The 18,404-nt window shown below is 42.5% G+C and overlaps 2 protein-coding genes across 3 annotated transcripts; one reads left to right on the forward strand and one right to left on the reverse strand.

Moving 5' to 3' along the window:
• The first annotated feature begins 4,121 nt into the window (after positions 1-4,121).
• On the forward strand, positions 4,122-4,907 carry mrpl21 (mitochondrial ribosomal protein L21). The gene has a single exon (XM_061915599.1). The coding sequence runs from the start codon at positions 4,149-4,151 to the stop codon at positions 4,731-4,733; it is 585 nt and encodes a 194-aa protein (XP_061771583.1). The 5' UTR covers positions 4,122-4,148; the 3' UTR covers positions 4,734-4,907.
• A 2,891-nt stretch (positions 4,908-7,798) lies between these two features.
• On the reverse strand, positions 7,799-13,075 carry lg01h6orf120 (linkage group 01 C6orf120 homolog). Of its 2 annotated transcripts, none has more exons than XM_061915613.1 (2): positions 12,939-13,075; positions 7,799-8,633 (listed from the first exon to the last, which is right to left on the reverse strand). In XM_061915613.1, exon 2 carries the CDS (start codon positions 8,620-8,622, stop codon positions 8,077-8,079), a length of 546 nt encoding a protein of 181 aa, XP_061771597.1. In that variant the 5' UTR covers positions 8,623-8,633; positions 12,939-13,075; the 3' UTR covers positions 7,799-8,076. The 2 variants fall into 2 exon arrangements, with proteins under 2 accessions (XP_061771597.1, XP_061771608.1); XM_061915624.1 differs by having other exon boundaries at positions 7,799-8,658; positions 12,939-13,068.
• Between the last annotated feature and the right edge of the window lie 5,329 nt (positions 13,076-18,404).

An 18,404-nucleotide genomic window follows, 5' to 3' on the forward strand; every position in this document is an offset into this window, starting at 1 on the left:
GGCTGTGTCTCGGTGCTAAAAACAGCTGTAATCCACCGCTTTCCACCAACAGCATTCTTCTTTGACGTCTCCATTATTAAACGAACAAATTGCAAAAGATTCAGCAACACAGATGTCCAAAAATACTGTGTAATTATGCGATTAAAGCAGACGACTTTTAGCCGCTAGTGGTGCAGTGCTAATATTTCCTGACAGTCCGTGACGTCACGCGTACGCATCATCATTCCGCGACGTTTTCAACAAGAAACTCGCGGGAAATTTAAAATTGCGATTTAGTAAACTAAAGCGGCCGTATTGGCATGTGTTGCAATGTTAATATTTCATCATTGATATATAAACTATCAGACTGCATGGTCGCTAGTAATGGCTTTCAGTAGGCCTTTAAATAAAAAAAGACAATTAAAAGTTAAAATATTTTTTAAAAAGTTAACCCAAATGTTTGTTTGACCTTGACTTGTTTTCTATTTCAGTTGACAGTGTGGTGAATCTGCATTAAAAAAAAACAACAAAAAAAAACGGTTCTCAAACAAATTCGAACCGGTTCTCAATGTTCCTTTTAAAGGATCCGTTTAAAATATTAGCTCATTATTTTTGTTACTTTTGTAATTATTTTTTAGATCAAGGAAGCCGTTGAGATAATATGTGGAACTAAATCATTTAAATATATTCCAAAGTATCAGCTATTATTTATTTTTTGTTTTGTTTTATTGTACATATTCTTTAAGGTGGTGGCATCATTATTTTCAACTTTCCCTCGCCTTAAAAACTTTGTAGCACAATAGTATTCTACAGAAAAATACACAAATAATGAATAAAAATCCAATGTAGTTGTGTATATGAAAAGTAATAATAAAGATATAAACATATATCAATCAATGAATGTTTATTTATATAGGCCTAAATCACAAATGTCTCATAGGACTGCACAAACCACTACGACTACAACATCCTGGGAAGAACCCACAAAAGGGCAAGGAAAACTCACATCCAGTGGGACGCCAGTGACAATGCTGACTATGAGAAACCTTGGAGAGGACCTCAAATGTGGGCAACCCCCCCCCCCCCCCCCTCTAGGAGACAGAAAGCAATGGATGTCGAGCGGGTCTAACATGATACTGTGAAAGTTCAATCCATAGTGGCTCCAACACAGCAGCCAGAGTCCCGTCCACAGGAAACCATCCCAAGCGGAGGCGGATCAGCAGCGTAGAGATGTCCCCAACCGATACACAGGCGAGCGGTCCATCCTGGGTCTCGACTCTGGACAGCCAGTACTAAAGCGTTACTAAAACGGCCTTCTTTCATCTCCGTAATATCGCTAAAATTCGCTCCATTTTGTCCACTAAAGACGCTGAGATCATTATCCATGCGTTTGTTACGTCTCGTCTCGATTACTGTAACGTATTATTTTCGGGTCTCCCCATGTCTAGCATTAAAAGATTACAGTTGGTACAAAATGTGGCTGCTAGACTTTTGACAAGAACAAGAAAGTTTGATCACATTACGCCTATACTGTATATACCTTTATATACATATATACATACATATATACCTATACTGTATATACCTTTATATACATATATACATACATATATACCTATACTGTATATACCTTTATATACATATATACATACATATATACCTATACTGTATATACCTTTATATACATATATACATACATATATACCTATACTGTATATACCTTTATATACATATATACATACATATATACCTGTACTGGCTCACCTGCACTGGCTTCCTGTGCACTTAAGATGTGACTTTAAGGTTTTACTAATTACGTATAAAATACTACACGGTCTAGCTCCAGCCTATCTTGCCGATTGTATTGTACCATATGTCCCGGCAAGAAATCTGCCTTCAAAGGACTCCGGCTTATTAGTGATTCCCAAAGCCCCAAAAAAAGTCTGTGGTCTATAGAGCGTTTTCCGTTCGGGCTCCAGTACTCTGGAATGCCCTCCCGGTAAAAGTTCGCGATGCCACCTCAGTAGAAGCATTTAAGTCTGACCTTAAAACTCATCTGTATACTCTAGCCTTTAAATAGACCTCCTTTTTAGACCAGTTGATCTGCCGCTTCTTTTCTTTTTTCTCCTATGTCCCCCCCTCTCTTGTGGAGGGGGTCCGGTCCGATGACCATGGATGAAGTACTGGCTGTCCAGAGTCGAGACCCAGGATGGACCGCTCGCCTGTGTTTCGGTTGGGGACATCTCTACGCTGCTGATCCACCTCCGCTTGGGATGGTTTCCTGTGGACGGGACTCTCGCTGCTGTCTTGGATCCGCTTGAACTGAACTCTCGCGGCTGTGTTGGAGCCACTATGGATTGAACTTTCACAGTATCATGTTAGACCCGCTCGACATCCACGGCTTTCGGTCCCCTAGAGGGGGTGGGGGGGGCTTGCCCACATCTGAGGTCCTCTCCAAGGTTTCTCATAGTCAGCATTGTCACTGGCGTCCCACTGGATGTGAATTCTCCCTGCCCACTGGGTGTGAGTTTTCCTTGCCCTTTTGTGGGTTCTTCCGAGGATGTTGTAGTCGTAATGATTTGTGCAGTCCTTTGAGACATTTGTGATTTGGGGCTATATAAATAAACATTGATTGATTGATTGATACTTCATCCATGGGAAGGGGGGTGGGGGGGACAGAGGAGAAAAAGAAAAGAAGACATCATTCAAAATGTGAATTAAAAATAGTATTTTACAGCAAAAATACACAAATAATGAGTAAAAATCAAATGTAGTCGTGTATATGAAAAGTAATAATAAAGATATAAACATATAAGAAATAATTCAAAATGTAAATTAAAAGTAGTATTTTACAGCAAAAATACACAAATAATGAGTAAAAATCAAATGTAGTCGTTTATATGAAAAGTAATAATAAAGATATAAACATATAAGAAATAATTCAAAATGTGAATTAAAAATAGTATTTTACAGAAAAAATACAAAAACTGAGTATAAAATCAAATGTAGTTGAGTATATGAAAAGTAATAATAAAGTTATATAAATATATAATAAGACATCATTCAACATGTGAATCAAAAGTAGTATTTTACAGCAAAAATACACAAATAATGAGTAAAAATCAAATGTAGTCGTGTATATGAAAAGTAATAATAAAGATGTATAAATATATAATAAGACATCATTCAAAATGTGAATTAAATGTAGTCCGGTCCGATCCGGTGGCCATGTACTGCTCGCCTGTGTATCGGCTGGGGACATCTCTAAGCTGCTGATCAGCCTCCTCTTGGGATGGTTTCCTGCTGGCTCCGCTGTGAACGGGACTCTCGCTGCTGTGTTGGATCCATTATGGATTGATCTTTCACAGTATCATGTTCTCATAGTCATCATTGTCACCGACGTCCCACTGGGTGTGAGTTTTCCTTGCCCTTATGTGGGCCTACCGAGGATGTCGTAGTGGTTTGTGCAGCCCTTTGAGACACTAGTGATTTAGGGCTATATAAGTAAACATTGATTGATTGATTGATATTTTACAGCAAAAATACACAAATAATGAGTAAAAATCAAATGTAGTCGTGTATATGAAAAGTAATAATAAAGATATAAACATATAAGAAATAATTCAAAATGTGAATTAAAAATAGTATTTTGCAGAAAAAATACAAAAACAATGAGTATAAAATCAAATGTAGTTGAGTATATGAAAAGTAATAATAAAGTTATATAAATATATAATAAGACATCATTCAAAATGTGTATTAAAAGTAGTATTTTACAGCAAAAATACACAAATAATGAGTAAAAATCAAATGTAGTCGTGTATATGAAAAGTAATAATAAAGATATAAACATATAAGAAATAATTCAAAATGTGGATTAAAAATAGTATTTTATAGAAAAAATACAAAAACTGAGTATAAAATCAAATGTAGTTGAATATATTAAAAGTAATAATAAAGTTATATAAATATATAATAAGACATAATTCAGTAAATGTAATGAAAATGTAGGAAAAAAGGAAAAAAATCACTACGATTATAATAATGTTTACAAACATTTTTATGTTACCATCGTTTATAAATAAACCAAATTTGATCTTGATTGAAGAGATCGTATTCTCAAAAGTGTTTCTACTTCCGGTAGAGATCTTTCCCCACTTCCGGTGAAGATGGCGCTGAGCAGAGGCGTCGGGGCGCTATGGAGGACATCCAAGGTGTTGACGTCCACGAAGCCTCTCCTCTCTCTCGCTTCGGCCCGAACTCAGGGCTCAGTTAGCGGGGACGGAGTGCCGCGGACCTCCTTGTCGGTGCCTCCGTGGCCGGAAAGCAAGCTGCCGCCGGAGGAGGATCAGCGGCGCCAACACGCCGCCTTGCTGCGGGCCGTCAACCGGCGGATAGAAAGCCTGGACTTCGGTCGCCTGTTCGCGGTGGTCCACTTCGCCGGCCGCCAGTGGAAGGTCACCGACGAGGACCTGATCTTGATCGAGAACCACATCGACGCGGACTGCGGCGAGCGGATCCGGATGGAGAAGGTCCTGCTGGTCGGGGCGGAGGACTTCACGCTGGTCGGTAGGCCTCTGCTGGGGAAGGAGCTGGTCCGGGTCGAGGCCACCGTCATCGAGAAGACCGAGTCCTGGCCCAAAGTCCACATGGTGTTCTGGAAGAGACACCGCTTCCAGCGCAAGAAGATTATCGTCCAACCTCAGACGGTGCTGAGGATCAACCGCATTGAAGTGGCCCCCAGACTGGCATGAGGCTCGGATCTAGTCCTGGTGGCCCCCAGACTGGCATGAGGCTAGGATCTAGTCCTGGTGGCCCCCAGACTGGCATGATCCTCAGAACTAGTCTTGTGGACCCCAGACTGGCATGATCCTCAGAACTAGTCTTGTGGACCCCAGACTGGCATGATCATCAGAACTAGTTTTGTGGACCCCAGACTGGCATGATCATCAGAACTAGTCTTGTGGACCCCAGACTGGCATGATCATCAGAACTAGTCTTGTGGACCCCAGACTGGCATGATCATCAGAACTAGTCTTGTGGACCCCAGACTGGCATAATCATCAGAACTAGTCTTGTGGACCCCAGACTGGCATGATCATCAGAACTAGTCTTGTGGACCCCAGACTGGCATGATCATCAGAACTAGTCTTGTGGACACCAGACTGGCATGATCATCAGAACTAGTCTTGTGGACCCCAGACTGGCATGATCATCAGAACTAGTCTTGTGGACCCCAGACTGGCATAATCATCAGAACTACTCTTGTGGACCCCAGACTGGCATGATCATCAGAACTAGTCTTGTGGACCCCAGACTGGCATGATCATCAGAACTACTCTTGTGGACCCCAGACTGGCATGATCATCAGAACTAGTCTTTTGGACCCCAGACTGGCATGATCATCAGAACTACTCTTGTGGACCCCAGACTGGCATGATCATAAGAACTACTCTTGTGGACCCCAGACTGGCATGATCATCAGAACTACTCTTGTGGACCCCAGACTGGCATGATCATCAGAACTAGTCTTGTGGACCCCAGACTGGCATAATCATCAGAACTAGTCTTGTGGACCCCAGACTGGCATGATCATCAGAACTAGTCTTGTGGACCCCAGACTGGCATGATCATCAGAACTACTCTTGTGGACCCCAGACTGGCATGATCATCAGAACTAGTCTTGTGGACCCCAGACTGGCATGTTCATCAGAACTAGTCTTGTGGACCCCAGACTGGCTTTATCATCAGAACTAGTCTTGTGGACCCCAGACTGGCTTGATCATCAGAACTAGCCTTGTGGACCCCAGACTGGCTTGATCATCAGAACTAGTCTTGTGGACCCTGGACTGGCACGATCATCAGAATTAGTCCTGGTGAACCACAGACTCGCGTTATCCTCATATATATTCCTGGTGAACCAGACTGGCATGATTCTCAGATCTAGTCCTGGTGAACCAGACTGGCATGATCCTCAGAACTAGTCTTGTGGATCCCAGACTGGCATGATCCTCAGATCTAGTCCTGGTGAACCACAGACTGGCATGATCCTCAGAACTAGTCCTGGTGAACCCCAGGCTGGCTTGATCCTCAGAAGTAGTCCTGGTGAACCCCAGACTGGCTTGATCCTCAGAAGTAGTCTTGTTGAACCCAGACTGGCATGATCCTCAGAATTAGTCCTGGTGTACCCCAGACCTCAGAACTGGTCCTAGTCTAGCACACACATGGACTCTTTAGACCTGAACTGTTGCCTTAATGTAAATAAAATGTTTGGTTAACTGACTGCTTCCTGGTTTCGACTTTTGTCTAAAATATAATGAATGTGAATGTTGTCTATCTGTGTTGGCGATGAGGTGGCGACTTGTCCAGGGTGTACCCCGCCTTCCGCCCGATTGTAGCCTAGATAGGCACCAGTGCCGCCCGCGACCCCAAAGGGAATAAGCGGTAGAAATGGATGGATGGATAATGTTAGTGTTATTATGATTATTTGATAAGTTAAATATTCCTAAAATAGATATTTTTAGGAACCAGACAAAAATGGATTTGTAAAGATAAAATATGAGCAAAATATAAATTTATCTAAAAATTAATATTGGTTATGGATTTTTTGGGAGGTTACAAATCGTGTTTTGGTTGCGAATTTTTTGTGGCTATATTTTTGTTTGCAAAATTTTAACAAATAGTTTGTGGAAAAAAAAGTTTCCTTTTTTTGGGGTGACAATATTTTGCGTTAATTTTTTGGGGGGTAAAATGTTTTTTGTTTACACTTTTTGGGATACAAAACGTTTTTTGTTTACACTTTTTTAATTGTAAAATAGTTTTTGTACATACAAATCATTTTTTTTTTCAGTACAAATAGTTTTGACTGCAATTTTTGGGCGATAAATAGTTTCAAGGCCACGGGGAAGACCCAGGACACGTTGGGAAGACTATGGTAAGAGCTGGACTAAGTGGCTGGGGAGAGGAGAGTCTGGGCTTCCTTGCTTAGGCTGCTGCCCCCGCGACCCAACCGCGGATAAGCGAAAGAAGATGGATGGATGGATGAGTTCCATCCATCCATTTACTACCGCTTATTCCCTTTGGGGACGCGGGGGGTGCTGATGCCTCTCAGTTACAATCGGGCGGAAGTCGGGTTACACCCTGGACAATCTCATCATAGATGAGTTCCAAGTTTTCAAAAACGTGTTTTTGGGCAGTAAATAATTTATTTGGTTACAACAAATTTTTAGGTTAAAATATTTTGGGGGTAAAAATCGATTTTTGTTTTGTTACATATTGCTTTTCTCAAAAAAAGTCACAAGTTAATCTAGTGGGCGGAGCCTCATCTAACCTGCTCGGTGGCCTAGTGGTTAGTCTGTCCGCTCTGAGTAGGTCGTGAGTTCAAACCCCCCGTCCGAGTCATACCAAAGACTACAAAAATGACCTCCCTGCTTGGCACTCAGCACCAAAGGTTAGAATTGGGGGTTAAATCACCAAAAGGATTTCCTGAGCGCGGCCACTGCTGCTGCTCACAGCTCCCCTCACCTCCCAGAGGGGTGGAACAAAGGGACGGCTCAAACACAGACAGTAATTTGGAGTACTTTAACTTTTAAACAATAGGTTAGAATTGGTCAGGATCGCCCAACGCTTATATTTGGTATTTTCCCTCCAAATGAGGGCGGAAGTAGTCAACAGCCCATATATGGTCACGGCATCCTAAAAAAAATCTACAAAAAAAAAAGTTTTTTCTTTGAAAATATTCTTTAAAAATTCCAAAGTTTGTTTGCAAATCTTTTATAAGTTTGGTTGCTAAAAAAAAAACACACAATTCCCTCCACAATAAAAGGAGTGAGCAGGCCTCACTTCAAAAGTCTTTTATTGTTGTAAGAAACCTCCTTCAATTCAGCAGGAAATGGAAGAAGTGAAGGCACTGTTGGAACGCTCCACCTCGGTGCTAGCGTGCTAATCGCTACCTGGGACAAAGAAGAAGTGACACCAGGAAGTACCGACCCGCTCGTCTTCGTCACGTTTGAAGAAACCGCTGTTGTCATGGCAACGGCCCCCTGGTGCGATAGCAGCTAGACGAGTGGCTTCTTCAGGTCCCTAGAAGTGGTTTCTTTAAAACAACATTTCCAGGATGATCTTCAACAGTCCGATGAGAACGGTCCAGAATATAGACTCGTCTTCCTCCAAGTCCTCGCCGGACGGCTCGGCGGGTTTCTTCAGTTTGCGAGAGGCCTCCGAGTCAAAGGGGTCCGCCGCCGGCGTCTGGTCGTAGAAGACCCTCATCTCGAACTCGCTCTCCCGGTGAGACGGGTGCCCGTAGACGGCGATGCCCACGGGCCGGGCGAAGTGGGCGGGCACCAGCACCAGGTCGCGGCCGCAGGTGGCCGACTGCAGTGTGTAGGCGTCGAAGGTGGGCCGCAGCGTCTGGTCCGACACGTACAGGTCGGCGTCGCCGGTCAGGCTGCGCATGTGCAGCGCCACCGCGCCGTCGTGGTTGAGCCGCAGGTAGCTGTAGTTCCCCGCCCCCACGTGGCCCTGGACCACGTGCAGCAGGAGCCACTCCTCGGGCACGCCGTCCTCCTCGTCCATCGAGCTCGCCGCCCCTCGCAACTGCAGCAGCAGGAGGGCGACGGCCAGGGTGCGGCGGCTCAGCGTCATGGCCGACACATCTGTCAATCAATGACAAGGCGGGGCCTAGATGGTCACATCAGTGGGTACATAAACTTCTTACTTCCACATTCCATTCATACATATATAAATATATATATACACATACATATATACACATATACATACATACATATATGTATATATATATATATACACACACACACACACACACATATACACGTATATTTATGTATATACAAATATATACATAATACATATATATACACATATATGTATGTAGATATATCTATATATACACACACATATATGTGTATATTATATATATATATATATATATATATATTAGGGATGCACCGATTAATCGGTAACCGAATATATTCGGCCGAATATGGCAAAAAAAGCCACATTCGGCCTTCGGTGGATTGAGTTAAAAACAAGGCCGAATAGTGGCGTGTGACGCAATTTTTTGACGCGGTGACGCAATCAACCAACGTGCAGTGACGTTGGGATATGTTGTGTACCTGTATAAGTGTATGAGGTTACAAGCACACACTTATTGAGATTTAGTGGGGCCTCTGTTTACATTATTAGCCTGTTGTGTAGGCTACCTGTATAAGTGTATGAGGTTACAAGCACACACTTATTGAGATTTACTTGAGCCTTCTGTTTACATTATTAGCATATCTACTGTGGCTAGGCAGACTTTTGCCAAAAGGACAATAATTCATTTGTTGTGGGTTTATCCACTTTAATGCACTTTATCTTTTTTTTGGAATGCATGTTTTGTTTGAAGGCCTAATATGAATGAAAAACTTTGTGCTTTTTTTGAAAAGCAAAGGCTACTGGAATATTAAAAAAATGTCAATATTCAATAAAAAATTACTTTATTTGAAAAACATGTCTATATATTTATTCTAGGCTATTTATCCCATATAAAAAAATTGTGAAAAACTGCATTCATTATTCGGTATTCGGCCAAGCGTTTAAATTTTATTCGGCTTCGGCCACAAATTTTCATTTCGGTGCATCCCTAATATATATATATATATATATATATATATATATATATATATATTCACACATACATATACATACATACGACTGATGCTAAAAATAATGGATAGCTGCAGTCTAATAATGTTGCACATTTTCACAGTGAAGATGAACCACATGAATATCAATAATCATCCACGTCGACCGATTAAAACACTTTTATCCTGATACACTTTTCAGCCAGTTTAGACACCTTCATAACACCCATAGACTCCTTTTTTTGATTCAAGTACCCCCTAATCAGAGCAAAGCATTTTTTGGTTGAAAAAAAGAGATAAAGAAGTAAAATACAGCACTATATCATCAGTTTCTGATTTATTAAATTGTATAACAGTGCAAAATATTGCTCATTTGTAGTGGTCTTTCTTGAACTATTTGGGAAAAAAGATATAAAAATAACTAAAAACTTGTTGAAAAATAAACAAGTGATTCAATTATAAATAAAGATTTCTACTAGGGGTGTAAGGGTAAGTGTATTTGTATTGAACCGGGGTTTCGGTTCGGTACGAGGGTGTATCAAACGAGTTTGTATTCTAAAGTCTTAACAAGCTGCTCTGCTTTCTGCCTCTGTCTGAGCAGTGAGCACCCAGCATTGGCCCGCCCACACAACCATCTGATTGGTTACATACAAAGCCAATCAGCAGTGCGTATTAAGAGCGATGTAACAGCCAATCAGCAGTGCGTATTCAGAACGCATCTTGTAAATGCTTCATTGTCGAGCAGACATGTGTTTAGCAGCGGACATCATACACTCTTTTACACACCACATTTACTTGAGTAACTTTTGGGATAAATTGTACATCTACGAGTAGTTTTTATGCAACATACTTTTACTTTTACTTGAGTAAATTTATAGGGAAGAAACGCTACTTTTACTCCGTTCCATTTATCTACATTCAGCTCGTTACTCGCTACTTTTTTTAATCGGTCTATTAATGTTTGTTTTGGTTAATGACAGAGCTTCAAAGTAGGATCCACGCATGCCTGCGTTTCACCAATCACATGCAGTCACTGGTGACGTTGACCAATCAAACAGAGCCAGGCAGTCACATGACCCGACTTAAACAAGTTGAAAAACGTATTGGGGTGTTACCATTTAGTGGTCAATTGTAGGGAATATGTACTGTACTGTGCAATCTAATAATAAAAGTTTCAATCAATCAAAAGTGTAAAGGAAAAAAGACACTTTATTTCAACCGTACTTCCCGTCAAAAGCCTAAAGTCTGATCGCACAGTTCCTGTCTTCACAATAAAAGTGCCGCTCCATCGCGCCTGCGCTAACAAAATAAGAGTCTCCGAAAGCCAGCACTAACAAACTAACAAGCTACGGAGTTTGACGCCAATGTATTTCTTGCAAAGTGTATAAAAACCAATATGGAAGCTGGACAAATAAGATGCCAAAAACCAACGACTTTCATGTGGTATTAGACAGAAAAGAGGAACTTTTTTTCTCCTCCATTTGAAAACGTGGACGTTATCAGCACTATACTGTCTGATTCCAATCAATGCAAGTCATCAGAATCAGGTAATACACCAACTTATATTCTTGTCTTCATGAAATATAGGAATCTATATGTTAAACATGCTTGTATATTCATTAAAACACCTTTAACATGTCAACAAAAACGGCAAAATTAATAAATATAAATTATATACTGTATAAAAATGTATGTATATATATATATATATATATATATATATATATATATATATATATATATATATATAATATGTGTGTGTATAAATGATATGTGTGTGTATGTATATATGAGGTAGGTCACCTCGACTTAGTCATTTACTAAGTAATTGATAAACGTTGAAAAACTTATTGGGGTGTTACCATTTAGTGGTCAATTGTAGGGAATATGTACTGTACTGTGCAATCTAATAATACAAGTTTCAATCAATCAATCAATCAATCAATCAATCAATGCCTACTGAGGCTATGGTGCTGTTAAGTAATTGAGGCTCAATGTGCCATTTTTTGTATTTTATTTTCACGGTGGAAGAGGGGTTAGTGCGTCTGCCTCACAATACGAAGCTCCTGCAGTCCTGGGTTCAAATCCAGGCTCGGGATATTTCTGTGTGGAGTTTGCATGTTCTCCCCGTGAATGCGTGGGTTCCCTCCGGGTACTCCGGCTTCCTCCCACTTCCAAAGACATGCACCTGGGGATAGGTTGATTGGCAACACTAAATTGGCCCTAGTGTGTGAATGTTGTCTATCTGTGTTGGCCCTGCGATGAGGTGGCGACTTGTCCAGGGTGTACCCCGCCTTCCGCCCGATTGTAGCTGAGATAGGCGCCAGCGCCCCCCGCGACACCGAAAAGGAATAAGCGGTAGAAAATGGATGGATGGATGGATATTTCAATGTACTATTATTTAATATATATTATTGTTTTAGTTGCTTAAGAGATATTCCTGGCTCTGAATTTGCTCATTGCTATTTTTATGTTTCTGTGCATTATTTGTTGCCGTAATCAGGTTACTCATCAGATACTCAGTACTTGAGTAGCTTTTTCACAACATACTTTTTACTTTTACTCAAGTAAATATTTGGGTGACTACTCCTTACTTTTACTTGAGTAATACATCTCTAAAGTAACAGTACTCTTACTTGAGTACAATTTCTGGCTAGCTGTACAAAGTAGTCTCATTTAAGTGTACAGATGGATACACAAAATTGACATTCGAGACTTTTTTTTTTTTTTTTACATGAACTTGTGGTGATAAAATGTGACTTATTGATCAGTTTGTACGCAGTTGAGTGACATGTTATATAAACAGCAGACAGAAATAACTTGGTGACCTTTGCCGGCAGTTAGTGCAGCTAAGTGTTACATTTAACATACAAAGTGTTGTAGAACACTTATTCAAGTTAAAGAGGACATTAGTGGCAAATATTTAACATTTATGGCGCCCAACAAGCACATTTCTGCGTTAATCTCGTCGACCTTTTAAACGCCGTCTTTTCATGCTCTTGTGGACATTTAAACAGCACTTCCAGCACCGAGACTAGTTTGTAGGAATAAAATGACTTTATATCGGGTGTTTTGTGGGAATAAATGCATTTTATATCGTGTGTTTTGTGGGATTAAGTTGACTTTATCTGCTAGTTAGCTACTCGGCTAAGCTAACTACAGCGAGCACGCAGCTAATGCTAGCTGGCCGGCAAAAAAAGAAAAATAAATTAAAAAAAGCTGTGCGACAATGGAAACATTCCGAGTATTATCGCGAAAAACACAACACGAAAGAGACTTTTTTTTTAATGAACGAACATTTAAATGACTTACATAGTTGTCATTTCCTCATCAGCATCTTGAGAGTAAATCTGCTCACTTCTTCTCTCTTCAAACAAACATAACAGGACAGGGAGCTCCCCTAGCGGCGGATGGCGGTACTGCGACCTTTGCACCTATTCCTGACTATCAATCAATGTTTATTTATATAGCCCCAAATCACAAATGTCTCAAAGGACTGCACAAATCATTACGACTACAACATCCTCGGAAGAACCCGCAAAAGGGCAAGGAAAACTCACACCCAGTGGGACGCCAGTGACAATGCTGACTATGAGAAACCTTGGAGAGGACCTCAGATGTGGGCAACCCCCCCCTCTCTAGGGGACCGAAAGCAATGGATGTCGAGCGGGTCTAACATGATGCTGTGAAAGTTCAATCCATAGTGGCTCCAACACAGCTGCGAGAGTTCAGTTCAAAGCGGATCCAAGACAGCAGCGAGAGTCCCGTCCACAGGAAACCATCTCAAGCGGAGGCGGATCAGCAGCGTAGAGATGTCCCTAACGGATACACAGGCGAGCGGTCCATCCTGGGTCTCAACTCTGGACAGCCAGTACTTCATCCATGGTCATCGGACCGGACCCCCTCCGCAAGGGAGGGGGGGACATGGGGGGGAAAAAGAAAAGAAGTGGCAGATCAACTGGTCTAAAAAGGAGGTCTATTTAAAGGCTAGAGTATACAGATGAGACTTAGAGGCCTACTGAAATGAGATTTTCTAATTCAAACGGGGATAGCAGCTCCATTCTATGTGTCATAATTGATTATTTCGCGATTTTGCCATATTTTTGCTGAAAGGATTTAGTAGAGAACATCCACGATAAAGTTCGCAACTTTGGGTCGCTGATAAAAAAAGCCTTTCCTGTACCGGAAGTAGCAGACGATGTGCGCGTGATGTCACGGGTTGTGGAGCTCCTCACATCTGAACATTGTTTACAATCATGGCCACCAGCAGCCAGAGCGATTCGGACCGTGAAAGCGACAATTTCCCCATTAATTTGAGCGAGGATGAAAGATTCGTGGATGAGGAAAGTGAGAGTGAAGGATTAGAAAAGAAGAAGAAGAAGAAAAAAAATATATATATATATAAAAATATATACAGTGGGAGCGATTCAGATGTTATTAGACAAATTTACTAGGATAACTCTGGAAAATCCATCCATTTTTTCCATTTTCTTCCGCTTATTCCCTTTTGGGGTCGGGGCGACGCTGGCGCCTATCTCAACTACAATCGGGCGGAAGGCAGGGTACACCCTGAACAAGTCGCCACCTCATCACAGGGCCAACACAGATAGACAGACAACATTCACACTCACTTTCACACACTAGGGCCAATTTAGTGTTGCCAATCAACCTATCCCCAGGTGCATGTCTTTGGAGGTGGGAGGAAGCCGGAGTACCCGAGGGAACCCACGCATTCACGGGGAGAACATGCAAACTCCACACAGAAAGATCCCGAGCCTGGATTTGAACCCAGGACTGCAGGACCTTCGTATTGTGAGGCAGACGCACTAACCCCTTTTCCACCGTGAAGCCCTCTGGAAAATCCCTTATCTGCTTGTTGTGGTACTGGCGTTTTAGTGAGATTATAAAGTCATACCTGAAAGTCGGAGGGGCGTGGTGACCGCCAGTGTCTCTGATGGAAGCCATGGAGGAGCCAAGAAAGTCGCAGCTGCCTCTTTGACATCTGCTGCAGGAGGACGCAAGCTCCGCTCATGTCTCCGGTAAGAGCCGACTTATTACCACAATTTTCTCACCGAAACCTGACATGTGGTAGAGAAACATGTTCGCTCTCTCTTCCATATTAAAGCTTCACAACAAACAAAGAAACACCGGCTGTGTTTTGTTTGCTAAAGGCAGCTGCAATACACTGCTTTCCACCAACAGCTTTCTTCTTTGACGACTCCATTATTAATTGAACAAATTGTAAAAGATTCAGCAACACAGATGTCCAAAATACTGTGTAATTATGCGATTAAAGCAGATGACTTTTAGCCGTGAGCAGTGCTGGGATAAAATGTCCCCTCCAACCCGTGATGTCACGCGCACGCGTCAACATAAGCATCATCATTCCACGACGTTTTCAACACGACACATTGCGGGAAATTTAAAATAGCAATTTAGTAAACTAAAGCGGCCATATTGGCATGTGTTGCAATGTTAATATTTCATCATTGATATATAAACTATCAGACTGCGTGGTCGCTAGTAGTGGCTTTCAGTAGGCCTTGGACATTGTTTACAATCATGGCCACCAGCAGCAAGAGCGATTCGGACCGAGAAAGCGACAATTTCCCCATTAATTTGAGCAAGGATGAAAGATTCGTGGATGAGGAAAGTGAGAGTGAAGGATTAGAAAAAGAAAAACAAAAGACTATACAGTGGGAGCGATTCAGATGTTATTAGACACATTTACTAGGATAATTCTGGAAAATCCCTTATCTGCTTATTGTGTTACTAGTGTTTTAGTGAGATTATATGGTCGTACCTGTACAACCTGAAGGTCGGCCCCGCACCTTTCTTCAGCACCAGTCGACGGGTGGTGGCAATGCCCATCTCTGCCCTTCGCAAGGGACCCTCTTCGAAACACGATCTTTCGAAATGATCGCAGCATAATACACTGTACTTTGTGTGTGTGGTCCAATCCAATCGTGTTCGCTTGACCGCTCTGTTCCATAGTAAAGCTTCACCGTCATCTTTCGGGAATGTAAACAATGAAACACCGGCTGTGTTTGTGTTGCTAAAGGCGGCCGCAATACACCGCTTCCCACCTACAGCTTTCTTCTTTGACGTCTCCATTATTCATTGAATAAATTGCAAAAGATTCAGCAACATAGATGTTCCAGAACACTGTGGAATTATGCGATGAAAAGAGATGACTTATAGCTGTGAACGGTGCTGGAACAAAATGTCCTCTACAATGCGTGACGTCACGCGCAGGCGTCATCATACCGCGATGTTTTAGCATGATACTTCCACGCGAAATTTAAAATTGTAATTTAGTAAACTAAAGCGGCCGTATTGGCATGTGTTGCAATGTTAATATTTCATCATTGATATATAAACTATCAGACTGCGTGGTCGCTAGTAGTGGCTTTCAGTAGGCCTTTAAACCTCCTTTTATTGTCATTCAAATTTGAACTTTACAGTGCAGATAAGAACGAAATGTTGTTGCATTAGGATAAAAGAGCAAGAAGGTGCAGGTATAAATAGATGACTGTACAGATAAATATATTGCCAACCATCATCTATCCATCTTTTGCCACTTATCCGAGGTCGGGTCGCGGGGGCAGCAGCCTAAGCAGGGAAGCCCAGACTTTCCTCTCCCCAGCCACTTCGTTCAGCTCTTCCCAGGGCATCTTGAGGCGTTCCGAGGACAGCCGAGGAGACACAGTCTTCCCAACGTGTCCTGGGTCTTCTCCGTGGCCTACCGGTATGAACGTGCCCCAAGTGGCATCCTGACAAGATGCCCGAACCATCTCATCTGGCTCCTCTCCATGTGGAGGAGCAGCGGCTTTACTTTGAGTTCCTCCCGGATGGCAGAGTTTCTCACCCTATCTCTAAGGGTGACACCCGCCACCCGGCAGAGGAAACTCATATTGGCCGCTTGTACCCGTGATCTTATCCTTTCGGTCATAACCCAAAGCTCATGACCATAGGTGAGGATGGTAAATTGAGAACTTTACCTTTCGGCTCAGCTTCTTCTTCACCACAACGAGTCAATACAGCGTCCGCATTTTGAAGACGCCGCACCAATCTGTCGATCTCACCACGCCACCCTTTTCCTGGGAGAGAACCATGGACTCTGGATTTCAGGCATGTCCAACCGGTAGGAGGCCACAGGGAAGACCCAGGACACGTTGGGAAGACTATGTCTCCCGGCTGGCCTGGAAACACCTTGGGATCCCCCGGGAGGAGCTAAACGAAGTGGCTGGGGAGAGGGAAGTCTGGGCTTCCCTGCTTAGGCTGTTGTCCCCGCGACCCGACCTCAGATACGCGGAAGATATATGTATGTATGCATATATATATAAATTAAAATATTTATACATAAAAATGTGTATTAAAAATGTTTTATATGTATATACACATACATACCAACATATGTATACATCTTTATATATGATATATACATTAAATATTCAATTTTGAAGCATTTTGTTGTTTATTTTGTGTTTGCCACATAGTTTTCTTTGAAAAAAGGGGCATAAAACATTAAAAATATGTTTTACTTTATATCAACACATAGACCTGAAGTTGATTTAGAGATTTATGTTTAATAATAATAATAATAAAAATAATATTTGACTAATTTCTAACATATTTATGACTGAGACTCTTCCAGGACCAAACTAATTTATCGTTTTTGAAAATGAAAACTATCAAAATGGCCCCTGCAAGCTTTGCTCTCTCAGTGTGGCCCCCAGGGGAAAAGGTTTGGAGACCTTCTGATCTATTTGAATAAACTGGTGTCACCTGACATTCTACTGCATGGTCACTCACCGCATGTCTCCTTACTGCAAAGCACTCCACCGATTTAGAGCTTCCTAAAATTTCTGTGGAGTCTAGTCTGACACAAAGTGTGTGTGTGTGTGTGTTACTTGGCAACGACAAATGTCACCTGGTGATGGGAGCTTCCTCCTCCAGAGGAGATGTGACCGAAAAAACTCTGCCCACCTTCCAACCAATCACAAGGCTTGCACGGTGAAGGGGGGGGCAGGGGGGGGGTGTTAACAAGTTAGCGCAGGAGGTTGAGCAAGTGGCAACAAGTAGAAGGTCTTAGAGAGGGAGAGAGAGAGGGAAAGTGCATCTTGGGGAGAGAGAGAGGGGGATAGGAGCGGGGGGGGAGAGAGAGTGAGTCTTGGAGAGAGGGCGAGAGAGGGAGATAGGGGGAGCGAGAGTGTCATGGGGAGAGGGAGAAAGAGAGATGGAGAGATATGGAGAGTCTTGGGGAGAGAGGAAGAGAGAGGGATATTAGCGAGAGAGAGATAATTTTGGGGACAGAGGGATAGGAGAGGGGGAGTGAGAGAGAGTCTTGGGGAAAAGGGGAGAAGGAGGGATATTAGCGAGGGAGAGAGAATGTCTTGGGGACAGGGGGAGAGATAGGGCGAGAGAGAGGGATATGAGCGAGGGGGAGAGAGAGAGAGAGAGTGTCATGGGCAGAGGGAGAGAGGGCGAGAGAGAGTCTCGGGGAGAGAGGGTGAGGGAGAGGAGTCTTTGGGAGAGAGGGTGAGAAAGAAGGATAGATCGGGAGGGAGAGTTTTGGGGAAAAAAGGAGAGAGAGCGAGTATCTTGAGGAGAGGGGGAGAGAGAGGGAGATGACCGAGGGAGATGGAGAGAGAGAGTCTTGGGGAGAGAGAGAGAGAAAGAGTCCTGGGGAGAGAGAACAAGAGAGCGCTTTGGGGGGAAGGGGGATAAAGAGGGATATTAGCGAGGGAGAGAGAGAGAGTCTTGAGGAAGGCGAGA

The sequence above is a fragment of the Nerophis ophidion genome, linkage group LG01, assembly GCF_033978795.1.
Source record: "Nerophis ophidion isolate RoL-2023_Sa linkage group LG01, RoL_Noph_v1.0, whole genome shotgun sequence".
Classification (NCBI taxonomy): domain Eukaryota; kingdom Metazoa; phylum Chordata; class Actinopteri; order Syngnathiformes; family Syngnathidae; genus Nerophis; species Nerophis ophidion.